This window comes from Pieris rapae, chromosome 4 (assembly GCF_905147795.1).
Source record: "Pieris rapae chromosome 4, ilPieRapa1.1, whole genome shotgun sequence".
In the NCBI taxonomy this organism is placed as follows: domain Eukaryota; kingdom Metazoa; phylum Arthropoda; class Insecta; order Lepidoptera; family Pieridae; genus Pieris; species Pieris rapae.
This window is the reverse complement of record NC_059512.1, coordinates 4,590,433-4,611,804: the sequence shown is the minus strand read 5'-3', so window position 1 is coordinate 4,611,804 and position 21,372 is coordinate 4,590,433. Positions and strand designations below refer to the sequence as shown.

Sequence of the window (21,372 nt, the reverse complement as noted above, 5' to 3'; positions counted from 1 at the left end):
GGTAATTGACAAACATTTCATGGATGTCACTACTCATTACTATTATATAATACGTATTGTTGTTTCAGTTTAGGGGCTGAACTTAAAAGACATTAGAATTTGTCAAATTTTATTGCAAGTGGCTTCTCTATTCCATGGTAGATTTTTACTTATTATACTCTATGAAACAATTCAATATGGCGATTTTATACTTGTCATTTTGCTGTGATGGTGATAATTGTTCGTTGCGTAGGAAATATCTCAATTAGTACGTAATAAAATGGCAGATACAGGTCTTCGCATGAATTTTGCGGCATTGAAACGGGCAGACCCATATGCAAAAGAAATAATAGATAGTGCGACGCACGTCGCACTTTATACTTTTGAAGAAAACGAATGGGAAAAGACCAACATTGAAGGTGCTTTGTTTGTGTACTCCAGAAATGGAGAGCCTTACCATAGTTTAGTTATAATGAACAGGTTGAATACTAGTAATTTAGTTGAACCTGTATCAAAAGGTATTGAACTGCAACTAAAGGAACCATTTCTTTTGTATAGAAATGCGAAGTGTCGTATTTATGGAATATGGTTTTATGATAAAGAGGAATGTGTAAGGGTAGCAACAAAACTGAATTCCTTGGTAAAAGATTCTATGAAAGGACCAAATGAAATTCCGCAGTCAACAGCATACACTGCACCACCACCCGCAAGTGCTCCCGTTGACATATTCACTATGCTCAGTAAAGCGCAAGATGACTTCAATTCAAATAAAGGTGTGATTTCAAATAAACCTGAGTCTGCAGTTCCTAGACCACCTGACATGACATCACAAAGTGTAATGGATTTCTTTGCTAAGGCTGGAAGTGGAGCAGCAGTACAAATGCCTTCTGTGTCATCCCTTCCATCTCCTGGTATATTTGGGCCACGGCCAAATGATGCTAGAGAGACGCCTATGTTGCTGCAGCGGCTGATGAGCAACCCAGCCCATTCGGTTGAACATATTGAAAAACAACAAAGGTCTGTTACACCACAAGAAGGACATACAATTAATGGTAATAATTCTATAGATCCAATGATGAGTCAGACTGGATTTCAGTTAAAGTCAACTCCAATGGATAAACAGAACCAACTAAGGACACCAAAATTAAAAAATTTACAGCATATTGAGGGTGATATTAATTGTCCTAACCCCCTGGAGAGTGAATTAAATCTAATGAATATATCATCTCCAAAGCCTTCATCGCCTCTAGCAACATATTTGAACCAGTCAGAAATTGTTCATGTGACCCCATACAATAGTGCTAAATTAGAGGATTTAGGGATGACCCCTATAATGAATCCTTTTCCTAATCAGCCTAAGCCTGCATTGATGCCACCAACAATGTTTACAGCTACTACAAGCTGTGAAGTTCAATCTTCACCAGAACATTTAACAAGGAATCAACTTCTTCAAGCTTTTAATTATTTACTTAAACATGACTCTGACTTTGTAAATAAGTTACATGAAGCTTATGTAAAATCTTTTTCAGAAAAAGCCTTTTCAGTTTCATAAAATTTCTTACAAACTTATCAGGATACAATAATGTACAGTTGTAATTTGAAGATTGAATTCTCTAAAATGTTGTGTAGATCCATTAGTAATGTAGTAAATTGGTTGAACAATTTTTTAATAAGTTTAAACCCATCGACTGTGACACTGTACAGAATTAATTTTAGTATTGCAACATTTCTATTCGGACAAGTCATTATTAATGATGAAAAGTTTTTTGTGATATTATCATTTATTTACTGGCTTTATATAGTTAAGCTACAATGCAGATCTGTGCTTAGAAACTTCATGTGACTTTAAAGTTGCATAACATATGTTGTAACCAAGTGCATGTTTGGAACGATTTAACTGCTACAATTATTTGCTAGAGTAATTTCTCTAAGGAATTAAAATCCTTTGTTATATTTTAAACTAAACCATATTTCTTTAATTCTAGCAACAAAACTATTATTTTGCTTTCTAGTTTCTCCAATCATTTACAGTTGTGTGACATATTATTCTTATAAATATAAGAAAACCTTTATAACATTTACTTTTTGTGACAATTGAAAAACTTCCTTTATTTCTTAGACTTGTTTTAGACATTTGAGTATTGTATTTTTCTAAATGAAAGTTTAAATCCATTTAATAAACCAGATAGAAATAATTGAAGCTATAGTTTTTCATGCATTACTAACTTATTTCCTATTTATTGGATAGGAATAAAATGCAGAACTTTTCACTCTTATTTACTTGATTTTTTTGTTATACTCTAAAACATTATTTTTTAATTTGACTAACATGTGAAGGAGCATCTATAAAATTATTTATTAGGGTTTCATACTACTCAGATCCATCTTTGACAGTAACAAAATACCTTGAAGACTGTTCGAATTTTATATTTTTGTATATGCTCCTAATTAGATTTATAAAAAATGTCCCAGTTTTTTTAAATATATTATTTGCCAATACAATCTCAAATTAAATAGTTCCAAAGCAAAATTAGCTTATTTTCACAGAATTTTAGCAACAGATTTAAATGCCGAACCAAATATTGTCATTTTATAATGTTATTGTTAAGAAATAACATTTCCAATTAATAATGCAATAACCCCCTGCAAAGCTCTTTTAATATACAGGCAGTCAGAAAATACACAATTTAGTGATCATTCTTGCTTGGTGGTATGATATACCAAAATAAATAATATGGATAGAATAAAATTTTAAGGTTTTAAATCGATTTTTAATTATTATACAAATAGCTTTGAACTTTGAACAACCAGTTTAGACTTGGTATTATGTTGAACAAAATTAATAATTACTCCACTTGTCTACTTACAATGACAACAAGCTATTTCAGAGAATCAATAGAAGTTATCCTGATCAACCACAATATGTAACACATTAGCTTCTTGTAATTTAGGTTATCTTAACAACATTTATTATCAACAAATTGAAATAAATAGTGACTATTAACTTGGTTGACCTTTGAATACACTGTTATTGAAAACTAACTTTATTTTTTTATAATATAAAATGAAAAGTAATAGAAAATTACACATTATTAATATATTGTGGTTGGGACATTTTCATAGCTTTCAAGACATAAAAGTTAAACTTTCAAACGTAAAAGGCAGTGGTCTCAGATACATATGAATCTAATATATCAAAAATTTTGTCAATTCACCAAACTTTTATGTATGAAACTGCTATTTACAACATATGCGTTTTCATATCCTATATTCATATAGGTACATTTGTAAGAGTTCAGTTCTATCGCTAGTGTTTAAAATTTACCATCAATAGGTTCTCAACGGGCAAATTAATCTCACTTTTGTTACTCACCCTGTATATAACAGTGTTATTTGATATGCTAAAGGAAAAATATTTACAAATTAAAAACTGGTTAACTACTTTTAGTGCGGATACTTAACAGTTCATGTCAAGAAGCTCAGATGTACAGTTATCTTTGATAGTATTATTAGAAGACGTCCTTACCTATTCACCAAAATAATAAAGAACTTAAAATCTATATTGGTTCGGACGCCTACATCGGCATCATGTGTTTCATTATGAACTCTCGCCTACAAAGTATTGCAACACAAGTTTCGTTAATAATTACTCCACAAGTAATCCGTATAACATACGCGTTTACGCAAGTCCATCTCCAAGGAAAGAAAGACTATGGTACTGGATTTGAAAGAAATATAAACCAATCTAGCATTCAAAACTCAATAATTTTTTCACAAAATCCAAATGCATAACTAAATCTACTTAAAAAGCGCTTTACAAAACATGTTACTTTATAGGAAAATATTAACATAATGTTATAAACCAAATATGGAAATTATATCAACTATGCAAGGGTTAGGAGTTAATATAAAAAACCTAAATATTTATTATTAGGTACACTTATATTAAACTACAATGCTGGCCGATACTAATTGCTATAGAAACAAGAACATTACTTTAAAATTAAAGTATATTTTCCTAAATTCATTAGATATAAACTATTCGTATATTTGGTTTGAACTGAACATTAGTATATGATTTCAAATCTCATAATACAATTTAATATCATAATCAATTGCTATATATTTTAGCACCAGATTTCCTGAATTTAATTCTATTATTTTATATATTGGATTACGGTCTAACATCCAGGCAAAAACAGATGTAATTTCAAAATTAGTTTATTTGTCTATGGAACCTTAAATTTAGCTTCCTAGGATATTCGAACGAATTACGACATTAACTGGTATGATTCTTCAATGGTTTCGTTATGTATTCACAATCTCAAGTTTTGACAACACAAATGCATAATATCTAAACATTTGTTATAGTTTACATAAACGTACCAAAAACCAAATTTTTATATACGCCCGTGGGACATTCGTTCATGGAAACTAATAACTGATAAGTTTCATATAACAAATTCAAACAAAATAGTTTAATCCAAAACTTCCTAATATATATTGAATGCCGTAATTCATAGGAGGTGCCCCCTCAAGGTGTGTAATATAGAAATAATAACCAAACAGTTAAGTTCTTTACACTTTAGTCATTATTAATTTTATAAAGAGATTTGAAAACATTACTAATGATTTACCGACACCCTCTATTCTCACGTTTCAGACATTATAAAGGTAACAGACATTATAACATCTATGTTTATCAACAACGCTTTTTATAACCACGAAAAATTACAATTTTTTTGGGTTACCTACGCATTGTATATTTACAGTAGGATTAATGTTCCGTTGCAAATTCAAGTAGTTATTTAAATTGTGATGCTTTGCAATCTGTGGTTTGAGCTGTCAAGCTAATAGACAAAATTTTAAAATAGTTCTAACTTTAGAAGTACACGGAAGTCGTATGAAAGTTTGTCAAAAAAGCGTTGTTAACGAAACGAAACTACTCAACTGATTCGGTTTAAATTTGTACATAGTTTACGTAGTATACCACTATTGTCTTTATTCACGGCACACCATGACGCATGGAGGACCATACCCATCGTCAGACAATATGTGAAATAGTCATAGAATTTTGACAGATGACACTTAGTCAAGACAAGATTAGTCTTTGAATTTTGACCAGGGCCTTGTTGATTGTTCTTTATTTAGCTCTTAACATCATAATGTGCCTGTGATTTGCAACTTAGTTTAAGTGAAATGCCACAATTTCCTTAAAACAAATCCCTCTAAACTTCATTCTTAATTTAAGAAAACGCTTAAAATCCTTGATTAACTATAATTTTACATCAACGAATAACTTTATGAAATTGATATAAAAAAATTACTTTTCCTAAAGTATAAAGAATCGATAGATCTTTCAAAAGGTCTATAGAAAGGTCCTCGTTAATCAAAAGTAATAAGTATCTCCACAGATAGTCGATTTTAATTGCGATATAAATATTTAATGTTTAAAACTATATATATCTATTTTACTCAAGCTCAAAAAAGAGAAAATATGGCATGAGTAAATTTATTCGGATTTTTAGAATCAGTTATCGAATATATTAACAGATAATTATTATATAAACGATTCAATTTTTTTAAGACAGGGAAATCAAATAATTATTTATCTAACTACCGATAACACTTAACAATATCGCAATTAAAACAAAACATATATCCGTACGTACTACCACATTTTGCAGGATATCCACACATTTTTTGTCATGAATTGAAAAACTTACAATCACTACGAATTTAAAAACAGTCCGATAAAAAAAACTTAAAATATTGCCGTCTCATTCCATGAAGGTGAGTGAAAGAGACCTAAAACGACAAGGGTGTTTTTGAAACTACCCTCCCCTACAAACGTAGGAAAATTCAGTCCTATATTACACTAATCACTGTTTATTTAAAACAAAACTTAAAAAATTATTCCACTAGATTATTTCTATATGTATATTTGAATAGAAGCGCTGTTGGTTTCTAACAAGTGAAAAAAAATAATAAATAGGTTCTGGAAGCGCATTCACTCCCTAAATTTGTACAAAACGCTGGTTAATATCTGAAAAGAAAACAAAAAATTTAGAATATTTTTCAAACTGAATACATGAGAATTTAAAAAAACTGTTTCCTTATAAAAACTACACAATATCTTGCCTTAAAAACGAAATTATTATTTTTAATCTATATTTAGAAACAGCATTCTCTATACAATAATCAAAAACTTTTCTGAAAATGTGTAATAAATATGATCTATGGATATTCTATACTAACATTGTTCTAATAAAGTATTACTCACCGAGCAGGTGCTACCATAGGCGGTGTAAGTGCAGGTTTCTCGACAACACTGAGCGCACGTCATGCGTGAAACGCAACGCATCGAGAACTGGCAAAAGATTCAACAACGCCACGTCCAGGGGGTCCGAGAACCACGACTTTATTGGGATAGCATTATCTAAAAAAATATAGTTGAAATTATGAATACGTCATATAATAATGGGGTACCGATCGACGGTAGTGAATTTAGCTAAGATATAGGACATACAACATGATAAATAAAATAATGTTTATTATTGTAAAAAATATAATCTATATATTATCTTTTTGTTATGATTGGAAATTAAATGCACTTTATTATTATTATAATATAATAATGATCAAAACAAAATGTATACATACCTAAAATAACGAAAAAAAAAAATATTTTTAAAATATAAAATCAACAATTAACATATATACTATTAGTAAAACATTAAAAAATATTGTGTACTGTGGATCTGTTTCTATTGAAAATGTAAATACCAAATATGGTTGAACTTTTGGTTTTAATGAATTTCCAGCAAAAGAAATTGTTTGTCATTTTTTATCTAATCCACAATTATACAATACTTATTCGCAACACACTAAAATATACCTGGAAAATCCCGGTAAGCGCCGGGAGAATTGTCCAGAATGAATACCCTGTTAAGATCATCGCATATCGATGACAAGTTCTTCGTGTACGAGCCGTGTTCCGGCGTGCAATGTTGTCTGGAAATTATAAACATTTTTAATAAATAAAACGATATAAAGAGTTCCGACTTAGAAATAATCGAAAATAGCCTTGAGAATTTTATTTCTATACGCTTGTAACACATGCACATACGACGTGGATAACAAACACCCTGCATGTCTTAGACAGAAAAATTCACATTGTTTGTAATGTATAGACATACCAAGTATGTCAAATAAAACAAATACCGATAATTGATTTTGACAACCATGAATGGTTACAACGCAAGTGCATTATTATTTATTGATATTATATATATGATACTGTGGTTGGAGATAAAGATATACATTCTGAAAGGCAAAGTTATTTGGTACTCATTATCGCGTTACAGTACTTATTTAACTTCAAAGATTAAGAACCATATAATGTACAACGAAATTAACTAATGTAATTCCCCTAAATCCTAACAACTAGTATTTGAGAAGCCGACCAACAAACAATATTACTAAACTGATAAAAGTTAACGATTTACTAAATAAAACAATTTTGATGATGATTTGTAAGCGTTAGGTCTGATAAATGTTTAAGCAACTCAATCTGATTAAGATCAGAACATTGACGATCTCATAGAAACTAGGAGGGACTGGAAATTTGTAAAAAGATATACTTTTCAACATCAACTAAACAAAATATATATTTTTTTAAACAATGATAAATTAAATATATTTATTTCCAATGACGTAAAAAGAACAGAACGGAAATTAGCTTATTAAAAAAAAAGTAAAATGTGAAGTATTTTATCATTCAATTTCCGCAACAAATGTTATTATCATTTCTATTATCCTTATCAAGAAAACAGAAACATTTATCACTCATTGCAACTGTGATAGAATAATTAAAATAATACAAGATTTGATAGTAAATTGCAATTGCCGTGAGAAAGTCGACAATTTTTTTTCCTTGTTGGTGTTATATAATTAAATATACCTACTATAAAATTCTCTATTATTGCAAAGAACGTAGTCTGATACACATACTCTTTGTAAAAAGGTAGTTAATTTCTTAAGAGCAATTAAGGGTAAACACCTTACAATTTACATTTATTTCTTTTAAATTCATTGATTTTATTTAAAAATATCTTAATAATTAATTGTGTAGTTACCTGTAAAATCGCCGCCGCAGAATTCCTCTTCCATTATCCAATTTGTCGGCAACAGCAGCACCGTATATCTCCATAGACGCAGTGAACACTACCAGCTCGTACCATTGTGATACCTGAAGATATTTAAAACAACTAAATTTAACAATGCCCAAATAAATTGGATTAAATAGACATTATTACATGGTGTAACATAATTATTATTGTTATATATATATGTTCAAACATTGTTAGCAAAAAGCGTGAACAAGCAGCAGTATAGAATACAGGAATATATTTTTTTTATAATAGAAGTTAATAGCTCATACACTAGACATAGTTGTGTAATAAAGAGTACTTACTATATCCAAGAAATAGTCAACATGTGGTCTTTTGTGAACAAAAAATCTCACTGGATGCTTATCTATAGTAACTTTGAGTACAAAATCAGGTGGGGTGCCAGGCTTTACTGTTGGCCGCAGCATTGCATCATGGTGAGAGTGTATTAAGGTCTCATCCAAGTCCAGTACCAACATTTTTCTCTTGACTAAACCTGAAAAATTTATGTGTGTTTTATGCTACCACTTCAAATTTGTTAATGATGAAAAGATGAAATAGTAATGCTACAGAGACCAAACTAAACAAACATTTTTTTTATTACTATTAAAAATTTAATTTATTACTGGAAATAATTAATTATTAAATTCTAGTTAGCATTATTGTAGATATGCTATAACATTGGTAACTTTGATAGAAAAAGATACATTTATATATTATAACGCAAATTGTTTTACAATATAACTATATAACATACTATACTATACTATTGAAACACTACTATTGGTATTCATAACAGTTTCATCAAAATTACTGTTTAATATAATTGTAAACATTAAAAAAAATATTATTGAAGAAAGAAATCAATTACAATATAAAGTAATCTTATATAAAACTTAAAAGAAATAAATGAAACAACTCTAAGCTGTTGTTTTTAAAATCCTTTGTAGAACCTAAGGAATTCATCAAACCACTGTTTTTAGCTTGAATAAAGTGGTCCCATTAGTTCTTACAAATTTTAGTTTTTACAGCTTATAAAAAATCATCTGACATATACAATAACTAAGCAATTTAAAAGTTCACACCTTAATCTTATCTACTTTTAAGTTTATCAATTATGATTATGACATCCAAAATATTTGCTTTTAACCAATAATCTCATCCCAATCTGCTGATGAGGCATTCTTTAATTAGGAAAACAATGTTATATTGTACAGAGTTCTGGTTTGGTACATGCAATACAGTTGGTTTCTATGGCTTGGTTACTTAGGGTAATAGCTGCATATAATGAAATGATAATATTTCACCCAGTAAGTTTTCTTTCAAGGGCAACTGATATTGATATGAGAAATGATAATAATATAAATTGTACAAAATACTTACTCAGCCTGTGTCTAGATACTGGAGAAAGTGGGTATATCTCATATTTGACAGATTGATACTGAGCCAACTGTAAAATTAATCACCACGTGAGACAATATACACGTAATTATTATTAAACACACAATTTGAAGCACAATTAGTTTATATTTACCGCTCGGTACTGCTTTCTAAACATGTAACAAAAACAACTCCATACTTTAGAGGCGAGGAGCATGAACGCGCGAAGGCCCATTTGCAATTGTTTCAGCATTTGAATAGTTTACGAAATATTTATATTTTTATGACTAACGCTGACATTAATAAACAGCGAAGCATGCGAGATCATTGACAGAGAAATTCAAAACAAATTCCAGGAAATTCAATGCCGAAAACATCTAACCCGCCATGACATAATCGACCCAAGTCATATACCATTGACAAAATGAAATATTTCACTTGTCGGTTGTCCACATATCATTTGGTCTATGGTACAATGATGTCAAGATTTTTTAAATGTTTTTGTTTTCAACCAGTTTTATTTCTTACATTGTTACATTACAACACTAGATATTAAATATATGTTATAATTCAGAAAAGTACTTTACCGATGCTTTTTCTGGATTACTAAAAATTAAAATCCTCATTTATTGAGAATTTGATAATTGACATACAATCTTGTAAAAAAAATATGACTTTTATGACATCTCCTAATTTCATTTTGGGGGCGGATACATATTACATACGACTAAAGATAAAACTTTAAATTTATTTTGTTAGGTGGCGAACAATGACCATTTCTCTATATACACTGATATTACAGAAGTTAGAAATCTAATCTATCTAGTTTCATGCACAAATCGTAAGTATATTAAATCTACTAATTTCACCGACTAACTGTATGTAGGGTATCGTTAGCTCATACCTTGCTTATTGATTGCCAAGTGCTGGTTGGTATACTAAGGCTGTATATGTGAGTACTATTGTTTAATTGTTTCAGTCCTTGAAGATGATCGGGGGATTATTCGTGTATAATCATAAGGGGGAGGTGCTAATATCAAGAGTGTACAGAGATGATATTGGGCGTAATGCAGTCGATGCATTTAGGGTAAATGTGATTCATGCACGACAGCAAGTGCGATCTCCTGTTACGAACATTGCACGTACTTCGTTTTTCCACATAAAAGTAAGTTCATTCTACTTGAGAAGGTAAAAGAAAGAGAACAGCTTTATGTAATATATTTATGATATATATTTCAAATCTAATAGGATGCTAGGATGCTTAGTTATAATATGTATTCCTTCCATTCATTTTAGAGAGCAAACATCTGGTTAGCTGCAGTTACAAAGCAAAATGTGAACGCAGCAATGGTATTTGAGTTTCTGCTGAAGATCATTGATGTTATGCAGTCATACTTTGGCAAAATTTCTGAAGAGAACATTAAAAACAACTTTGTCCTCATCTATGAATTACTTGATGGTAAATACATTGTTAACAATAAAAATAAAGATAATTATTTTAAAAGCATAATTTGTAACAATGCCATTTATTCATCTACCTACTATTGTAGGTAGAATTAAATGTTGTATAACCTTATGGAGTATAAATAAAGTAAGATTTTGATGAGACTTAGTGCTCACTAGTATGACAATTGTATGTAAAAAACATATTGAATTTTAATACCAATACATTTCAATTATACTTTCTTGATAAGGATAAAATTTTAAAGAAAGAGGTTCTTTCAAAATTGAATATATTAACTGATTAAATGAGATGGAATATCATTATTACAGAAATCCTTGATTTTGGATATCCTCAGAATTCAGATACAGGAGTGCTGAAGACATTTATAACTCAACAAGGGATAAAGTCGGCTTCCAAAGAAGAACAGGCCCAAATTACTTCCCAAGTAATTTTTTTTGTTTTTAACTTAGAATATTTTATAATTTTAAAGATAAAATTATATGACAATGAACTATTAATAGCTAGCCTTAAAGTTCTCATTCTGTTTTAGGTTACTGGACAGATAGGTTGGAGAAGAGAAGGTATCAAGTACCGGAGAAATGAACTCTTCCTTGATGTATTAGAATATGTTAATTTGCTTATGTCACCACAAGGTAACTTTAATGTTAAGATAATAAATTTAAGAAGCAAAAATGTTATAGTTTGTATAATTTGTTAAGTATTAAATGATAGATTTATTTTTACTGTGTAACTTTCATGTTTATACAACATAGTATCCAATTACAGGTCAAGTGCTATCTGCCCATGTAGCTGGAAAGGTAGTTATGAAATCCTACCTTTCTGGTATGCCTGAGTGCAAGTTTGGTATTAATGACAAAATTGTTATGGAAGCTAAAGGAAAAGGGAATGGTGAGTGGATTTTTATGTAGATTATAAAGAATACTTTTTATGTTATTAAAATAAAAACATATACATTTTTACAAATACAATAACAAGTGGTTCTGTTGGATTGTTAAGCAGATGCTGTACTATTCATATGTTTGTTATTGTATGTTTTTGTATTTTAATTTTAATAATTAAACTTTCATCAGGTAAAATCAATTTGGCTTTATGTCTGACAAACTTATTTATTATTATTTCAATTACAATCTGCAAGAATACCTACATTTTTGTTACAATTTATTTAATTTACAATATTTGTTTTTTTTTAAATATTTTATCTTTGTAACTTAAAATGCCCATTTTATTTATAATACATATTATGTCGTATAGTAAATTAATTTAGATGAAATTAAGTTAAAATTTTTATTCAGCTTGTAACTAATTAAATTTTTTTTTACTGATACATTTTCAGGAGGTATATCCGGAAACACGGACAGTGAGGGAGCCAGGTCTGGCAAGCCAGTGGTGGTAATTGATGACTGCCAATTCCATCAGTGTGTCAAGCTTAGCAAGTTTGAAACGGAACATTCCATTTCTTTCATACCACCCGATGGAGAATTTGAGCTTATGAGGTTAGTATCCATAGGTTGTATAGAAATGTATTTAGCAGAATCTTTGCAATTTTTGAACTGATAAACATAAATTATTTAAGTATAGATAAAAGTCAAAATGATTTCTTACAAAATGAGTACCAATTTCTAAAATTTTGTTCAGTAAATTATTCGAAAATTATTTGCTTTGAAAAATAAAAACATACAATATTAATTATATATTGATAATTCTGATTTCTGCCAGGAGAAAATTTGTTTTCAATTAGTTTAAAAAACCAGCATTAACCAAATGCTTCTGGTTCATGAATTCATCTTATTGGCTCTAGCTTGTACATTACTATTCAGGGTATTGGGGCCGTTCAAGTATTACACAATTGGATTTACTGCATTTTATCCCACCCCCCTTCTCTTATCAGCAAAAATAAGCAGAGCTCTCAAAAGTTGTACATAAGCATATCAATTTTGTGTAGGAATCATCAAAAATGCATTATGTTTTCAAGTATACACAATGTATATAAAAGTAAATTATTACTGTTGACGTAATCACCAAATAAAAAAAAACAAGACCCCCCTCCCTCCTATAGCGCTTACATAATACTTGAACAGCCCCATTCTACTTTACCCTTAGCATTTTCTTAACTTCCTGGAACTTACCTTACACAAATGTCATATGGCATACTTCATTCAATTATTTAAGATTACCGATTTGTAGCTATTAAGATCAGTATTCATTGTTATTAATATATATAAGAGTTGGATTCGTACTGTTAAGTAGAAGAGTAATTTAGATTCGATAAATAATGTTTATTTCAGATACCGAACCACTAAAGACATATCACTGCCCTTCCGTGTGATTCCTTTAGTCCGAGAGGTGGGACGTACCAAGATGGAGGTGAAAGTTGTCCTCAAGTCTAACTTCAAGCCATCCCTCCTAGGACAGAAGATTGAAGTGAAGATCCCAACACCGCTTAATACAAGTGGAGTGCAGTTGATTTGTTTAAAAGGGAAAGCCAAGTATAAGTCATCAGAGAATGCTATTGTATGGAAGTGAGTAAATTATTAATGTTATCTGTCCCATGAATTTCAAATTTCATAGGAATCTGTTAATTTATTTGTGTGTTCATTTGTTTATACACAATTACTTAGTAAGTAACAGTATCGTTTGCTACGAAATGACAGCTGTGGTTTTACTCTAAAACCAATCTTTAAAGGCCGAAAACGCACTCGCGAGCCCTCTGGCATTGTGAGTGTCAATGGGCGGCGGTATCACTTAACATCAGGTGAGCCTCCTGCCTGTTTGCCCCTTGTTCTATAAAAAAAAACTTTTTACACAACACAATCCAAGTTTATTGATGTCCAAGTATAACTTATACTAATATGTATGTATAACGGAAATTTACAGTAAAGTTGGGAATAGTTAGTAAGTAATTAAAATTGCTTAATCAACTCATATTTTATTTTGTATTATTGATTCAATATAATATTTTTCTACCAAAATCTTCTTCTTAAAACTTACTAAGCTACGCCAAGTTTAGAATGAATTAAAAATAATATATTTTCAGGATCAAGCGAATGGCTGGGATGAAAGAGACTCAGCTGTCGGCTGAGATAGAGTTACTAGAGACCGATACTAAGAAGAAATGGACCCGCCCGCCTATTTCCATGGGCTTTGAAGTTCCATTCGCTCCTTCGGGATTCAAGGTAATGATTTTATATTTAAAAAAATTATTAAGACTTGGCAGGTTAAATTTTGGATGTGTTTTCTTTTAAAGTGTGAAATATATAGAGGACAAGTTTAGTCTGTTGTCCATTTTTATCAATTTTACTATAAGCCTTGATTGGTCACACAGTCTTTCTCATTTAATTATTTGTAATGGCATACATGAGATCGCAATTTTTGTTAATGTAATAAAAATAATCCAGCGGCACTTTAATTTTTGACTTAGATTATAGTTTTTTGATTGATTTATTTTACTATAATTTTTTTACAGCAAGTTTTAATATTGAAAGCAAAATACATTAGCAAAAGAGAATTCATATTCAAACATTAATACTATTAAATGAAATAGAAAATCTTTTAAAATAAAACAAACAAAATCCTGACTAAATGCTTGGATTTGAAATCCACGTGGCTGATATATAAAAAATGTTATTTTAGGTCCGTTACTTGAAAGTGTACGAGTCAAAGTTGAACTACTCCGACCACGACGTGATTAAATGGGTGCGGTACATTGGACGATCCGGTCTCTATGAAACAAGATGTTGAATATGTAAGCCTTCAACGATGACAATATTTTGTACTTATTATAACTTTTAAAAAAACAGCTTGGGGAACCTTCAAGTATTATGTAACGAATTTTTTTTACGGGGATGGTTAGAATGGATTTTCCGATACTTTACACTACATAAATGGTAACTTTTAGGTATATAACGAAACGTTTTACTATTGGGTAAAGAAAAACGTTACGGCGCGTTACATAAGGGCCAGGGGGGGGGGGTTTCAAGAATCTCCAAAAATTGCGTGACGTAATACTTGAATGCTCCCTTAAACCAACTGAGATCCATTATTTTATTGTTAATCACCGGCATAACGAATACACTTATTAATATAATATTAATTAGGACTATGTTATTGAATCAACAAGTAACAAGTAATTTATAAAAATAAAACTGACTTAGTGTACTAGCGGATATCTCAAAGACTGCTGCTGCGATTTATATGAAATTTGAACTATTCCCTGAGCCTGTATACTTGGAATAAAAAGAGGTCTTGATACAACTTAAGTTTTTGAAAAATTGTGGAATATGCGTACGAATTTCAGTACACGTGCTTGAAAGCCTAAATTGTAATACTAAAACTATCTAGTTTCAAATGTATTTTTTTGAAGTCGGTTAGTCAAATACTGAATCTATTCTAGCATTTCTAGTGATATTAAAAGAAATTCTAGATGAAAGCGTTCTTTATGCCTTCATGGACGTAATATATGCTAAAGTTAATGTTAAACGGGTTTAACTGTACTTATAGTATGTTTATTGTGATTTTTTTTTCAGATTTCCGGTACTAAATAGCCCATTTCTGTAATGTTACAGAATGTATGAGATTTTTATTATGAATTTTCTTTTATTGCTCATTGAAGGTATGCTGGAACATATTAGAAGAATAAAATGTATTAAAAATTAAGATGAATTGTATCGCTTAGACTAAAAATTTTGAAATTCAAATTTTCTTGGAATCTCAATAAGAGTTTCGTATTATCATATTTAAAAAAATAAAATTATTTTTAACTTAGTTCTATTAGTTACTTTATTGTTTAAGTTACATAACATCATTCCCTCATAGATTTTATTTGGAACTTGTATATGTTTAAATATTTCGATTATTATTTAGGTAGTATTATATATGTGAAAGGACGTACGCCTAAACATTTATAATTGCTACGAGATGTTGTCAACTGTTCTAAATAAATATGCGGCATCTGCTTTGCATAAATATGTATAAGTTCATATATCAAGATTATAATATATTACTTAGAGTTATTTAGAAATTGCGAATCACTTAGCGAATTTTGGCAACTGTTCTTTACACAGATTTCCTATGCATGTTGGATATATTGAAATATTATTGATCGGCAATCTTTAATACAAGCGTTTGAATATGAACTTTCTATTATGGCAATTTAAATTGCTTTGAAGTCTCTCCACAAAGGAGATGCGAAGATATTTCATACAAATTTCGAGGATATTTAATTAATTTTACAATTATGGGCATGAATCAAAAGACGCTAGGTATTATTATTATAATATATGCAATTGTATATATAACGATTGCCGTTCGATAATGTAAGAAATAGATGTTTAAAGTTCAAGGTATGTAGAATATGTATGTTAGAGAAAGCTTGGTGTACCATGTCTTACGTGTTATGTACAATAAACGTTTAAAAATATTTCATCTTTTATTATGTCACTTAATTTTACCTCTTTAAATATCCTGTAGTGAAATAGAGGAATGATAGTTCTGTTACTTTTAAAGTTAGGCATTATACGGATGAGCCGTAAATTAGTACCACCCTGACTTTTCCAGCGAAAATAATTGTTTAAACAAACAAAAGAAACAAAATATATTTATTCATCTAGGTGAACAAGTACACATATGAACGACAAAAAAAATTAAATTAATTGTAAATTCACATTTACTACCAGTTCGCAAGTCAGGGGCGTAGAGCGGTCATGAAGAACTGGGAACAAACTTTTCGCCACTCTTTTCAATCGCCAAATTCTTTATCAATTAATTACTTTTAACGAGGGCTTTCAAAGTAATTAGTAATAATTCTCTAATTTCGCATGGGAGTTTGTTATAAAAACAAATATAAATATATATATCCATATAAGGAGTGGTTTATCTTCTGGAGCCTGGTTGATCGTACATTGAAATTAGTTCTATTTCGCGTATTATATTGTCGAAAGTCAGCATTTGTTTTAAAATCGTTTAAGATTGAAAGACACGGAGCCTAAGCCATTGATAAATGGTTATGCCTAGAGCAGGCTTAATGTATTGTTTAAAACTAAGCCTGAGATTCAGAAACGAAATTCGTATTAATTATTACTGAGTAATTGTAAGTTGATTCATAAATTTTCTATGCTACGTTTCCATAAATTATATTCTTCTTACATTGTCCGCCACCAGGCCTGGTTGGTTATATATAGAAATATGGGGTTTCTCTGCATCTTTTACTTTATGCGGTTCAGAGGAGTTGGATTAATACCTGCAGCTGCATTTCATCATCGGACGAAAAGGCAGAATACTAAATACCATCCGTGTCACCTCAACGATCATCTTTCCACAACTAAACGTTTCTTAAGGCAGTTATTACCGCGCACCACCAATGTGCAATTATCTGCCCACTAAAGTAACCAATTCGATTTATGGTCTTTCAAGAAAATTCTGTGTCTATTCTTATGCTGGCAATGCACTTGAAGCCTTCTGGCAATTTGCATGTCCATGGGCGGCGGTGTCCCATACACACATACATCAGATCAGTCTCCTACCAGTTTGCATCCTGTTCCAGGAAAAATAATAAGATTGTTGAGTCGTGATCAGAGATGATCAAAGAATTTCTTGATTGCATTTACGACCTTTTTAAGATGTTGCTTTAACTTTACGTAAAATTAGCTCGCAATTTCACTGGCGTTAATTTTCATTATACTATACCGTCCATGATGCTATACCTCCCTATATTTATAGCGTATATATTGGTCTATCAATCGCAAAATATTTTTCCCAAACCTAAATTACTTTAAGAACAAAGAAGATATCGTGTATACGACAAGTGCCCAGAACTTGTGCAAGACAAAAACAGCCTTCACTCGCACCCTAAATAATTAATCTAGCGGTCTCTTTGACGTAAAGACCCATTTACATTAAACATTTATAGTATTCAAATCTTCGAAATTAATATTTGGATATACCCAGATGTTAGTGAGTTTGAATATGGCAGGATTGGAACCAATCGTTTAAATTATGTGTAATATTTTATAACCCTATTCATAATTTAATAGAGATATGACCTTGGCTTTATTATAATACTCACTATTTTTTTACTAAATTGAAGATTTTTGAGTTAAGTAAAGTGACTAAAATAATTCAGCTACATTATAACTAAACATTTCCAAAATAAGCTTGAGTTATTCAGAATATTTAAGTCGTTAACTAACATCGTTGCTTTCGTTGAATTGGTTGGTGCTACGAAATAAAACTACAATTCTTGTTAGATTAACATTTTAAGGAAATATTTTCTGTAGCATTTTAGCTTTTAAAATATAATGTCTGAGTTATATATTTTTAATTGTTTATATATTAAAATCATATGAATCGAGATATTATTAAATAGTTATCCTGGTGAGGTCCCGGGGCTGGTGACTGTTTCTATCTATCCCAGACACATTTGTTTCGACGCCATCCCGTATAAAATTAATTGGAAATTATAAACCGAAACGTAGTCGGTTTTTCGATAATTACAAATGATTGATGACTTTGTATCCGTTAAACGAAAAACATAAAAATATTAAGAGTACATTGCAGAGTCTCCCTTAGACATCTTTCGTGTCCCTGAGCGGAAACTCTTGATTCTAGTTACTTTGTAAACACACATAAATTTACCCGACTATATCTCAAATAATTAGTACGCATTCCCGAGCGGTTACAGGAAGTAAATTTTTAATTTAATTTCAACTTACAAAGTTGATTAATATAATTCAAATACTCCACTGAAAATATTATTAGTCTCCAAGTTTATGATCCGTCTATTATTACAAATAAAGTACAGTCATTATAGGTATAAAATATTTTAAAATAAACAGTCAAAGAGAAGATAAAGCAAAAGGGCGTGCTGGAGCATTAGCAAGAAAATATATTTTATTTAAAATTAATATTTCATTGCACCGTTGTACAATTATCGTTGTAGCTAGACTTAATACGTTTTTGTGAGTTGAAGTTAGACGTCAGTATACGTGAAATTCTTCTTTTAAAAGATTACAAAATATGACTAATAAGCTATTTCAGTAAACTGATTTAACTTTTGTACCCAGGTAAGACATACTTAGAAAGGGACACATTATCTTCTTGAATACAGCGGAATACTTACTGTAATCAGCGTCGCGATAGGTTTCGTCAATTTTTCCGTCTAGTTGGCAGTTTGACCACGACGACAAAGCACCCAGAACGTCGAGTAATTAAAAGCATGTATATCATTCGCGGTTTTATCTGTTAAAGAATTAAAAAAAAGCTAATCGCATAAACGAAATAGATAAGGAGACTTTCAATCAAAGAGTAATTTAAACTAGGTCTAAATCGGTTCCTTCGAAGTTCAAAGACAGACGAGAAAACAGAATTAAAATGAATAGGTAGCGAGGTAATTTGAGCTCAGTTGTTTGTCTTCCAACATTCAAATTAGACACGATTAAGTTTATTCCAGTTAGAATTTCAAGTAATTACCAAAATGTAATCATCTTCTGTCATTTGAGATATTTTGACGTCTGGAACTAACGACAAATTACTATTTACAATTATAGAGATAAATTGCACAAATTGTTACATACGAAGGATCAATATGTATAAAATAATAAATATTATCTGTTTTATCTAAGACATAAGTTTTATGTTTGTTGACAGCAGTATGAAAGCATATTATATATGTATTCAATAACTAAAAAACAAAGGGTTTGAAGATGTCAATGAGGTAATGAAATGTTAGCACAAACAAAACCAACGATAATATTTAGTTTAATAAACTGAACACTTTAATATTTATAAATAATACAAATTTATTTAAGAGCCAAAACACAATATGAAATCATTAAGATTCAATGAAATGCTCAATTTATAAGAACAGGCCATCGTTCACAAAACTCCAATATTTTTGAAACCATTTTAATCCCAAGCTAATCCAATTTTTAATCTTATAAACTAATACTTCAGGCAGATTGAAACCGCAGGCTATTTCAATTTGGAGCAATGAGAAAAATTATATTTGGTGAGCGGCTTAGCCCAAAACAAACATAACTCCGCGAATTTCGTTCAATGTGGTTTTTGTGGATAAAATAAACTTGAAAAACGCGTTCTTTTTAGAAAAAAATTGTTGGCGCGATTCGCTTTAAATATTTGGTTCTGTATATATGAACAGAATGTAAACGCGGTAAATAAAAAGCTGAAAGTGAAAGACAATTTAATATTAAGTAGTAAATTTAAAAAAGGAACAGTATATTGTTGATCTTTATTTAATTTAACTTCGAATACCCGAATCAACAAGCTTTTAAACTTAAGCCATAGACTATAAAAAGGAGACGAATAAAACCAATAAAAACCCCTTAGAGAAATCGGCAACACTTTATTTTAATTAGGTACTTTAGAATTGTATGTTTAATTTGTGAAATTAATTCTACAACTCGGAAACATTATTTATTTATTTTTATTTATTTATCAACGTTCGTTACATTACAATATAAAAATTGAACATAATTAAATGAAAAGGAGGGCAACTGGTGGACTTATCGCTTTCGAGCGATCTCTTCCAGGCAACTACTGTGAGTACAGGAAAAAAAACGATTAAATTACATTAGGTAGACAAAAAGTGCTAAAAGACATAGAAGCATTACATAGAAGAAGAAAAAAATCTAAACAGAAACAAAAAAAAATAAACTAAACTAAAACGAAACATTAGCCTGAATATAAGCTAATGTTTCCGTATTTTTTTAAATGACCATTATCAATGGCTATACAACCCCTTGTGGGCTTTAGCCTTCAGTATATTCCATTATCGCAATCTGTTTCGTAGTTCCTGCATCCAACTTCGAACCCTTATAGTACGGATCCTTGACCACCAATGCAGCCACGTTCTGACGGGTTTTCTCTTTCCATCAGATTGTGAGTTAAGTAAGATCCTTGAAGTTCTGTCGTTCGCCAATCGGTGGAAGATTGGAGGAGTAATCAAGGATGTTATAAAGTTCTTCATTGAAGCGAAAGCGATGAATGCCGTCGTCGGTAACAGTGACAAAAATTCTTCTTAAAAAAATATTTAGAATATCAATTCAATGGTATTAATTATAAAGAACATGGTAGTATTATTCTTGATAACGACACTATCAGTCTAATAGAGGAGTCAGATATCGTGACCAGTTTTCCAAGTTTGTTTAGACGACGCCTAGAAACTTCAAACTTTGGAATAGAAATGTTGCTAATTTCTCAAGTTGTCGCTTCTTGTCTAATTTATCGGTGGAATTGCGTTTGTTTTAATAACTTCGTAAATGCTAGGGTTTGTTGAAATTTCGTATACATATTTATAAAGCGGCGCTTACCTGCGGCATTACACTCGTTGAATACGAAATTACTTGAGTTTTTCTTTGACAAAAT

At 30.4% G+C, this 21,372-nt stretch overlaps 3 protein-coding genes across 4 annotated transcripts; 2 read left to right on the top strand and 1 right to left on the bottom strand.

The window, feature by feature from the left end:
- Positions 1–99: 99 nt before the first annotated feature.
- On the top strand, positions 100–1,724 carry LOC110993051 (mRNA-decapping enzyme 1B). The gene has a single exon (XM_022259132.2). The coding sequence runs from the start codon at positions 260–262 to the stop codon at positions 1,529–1,531; it is 1,272 nt and encodes a 423-aa protein (XP_022114824.2). The 5' UTR covers positions 100–259; the 3' UTR covers positions 1,532–1,724.
- A 2,460-nt stretch (positions 1,725–4,184) lies between these two features.
- On the bottom strand, positions 4,185–9,955 carry LOC110993059 (CTD nuclear envelope phosphatase 1 homolog). Its single transcript, XM_022259146.2, has 7 exons — positions 9,685–9,955; positions 9,534–9,600; positions 8,456–8,646; positions 8,118–8,230; positions 6,878–6,993; positions 6,263–6,418; positions 4,185–6,025 (listed from the first exon to the last, which is right to left on the bottom strand). Exons 1-6 carry the CDS (start codon positions 9,781–9,783, stop codon positions 6,273–6,275), a joined length of 732 nt encoding a protein of 243 aa, XP_022114838.1. The 5' UTR covers positions 9,784–9,955; the 3' UTR covers positions 4,185–6,025; positions 6,263–6,272.
- Positions 9,956–10,213: 258 nt separating this feature from the next.
- Positions 10,214–16,150, top strand: LOC110992842 (AP-2 complex subunit mu). Of its 2 annotated transcripts, none has more exons than XM_022258824.2 (11): positions 10,214–10,371; positions 10,510–10,695; positions 10,827–10,989; positions 11,304–11,419; positions 11,525–11,627; positions 11,761–11,883; positions 12,329–12,488; positions 13,281–13,514; positions 14,030–14,168; positions 14,626–14,737; positions 15,519–16,150. In XM_022258824.2, the coding sequence occupies exons 2-10, from the start codon at positions 10,519–10,521 to the stop codon at positions 14,731–14,733; spliced, it is 1,323 nt and encodes a 440-aa protein (XP_022114516.1). In that variant the 5' UTR covers positions 10,214–10,371; positions 10,510–10,518; the 3' UTR covers positions 14,734–14,737; positions 15,519–16,150. The 2 variants fall into 2 exon arrangements, with proteins under 2 accessions (XP_022114516.1, XP_022114508.1); XM_022258816.2 differs by having other exon boundaries at positions 12,317–12,488.
- Positions 16,151–21,372: the final 5,222 nt, after the last annotated feature.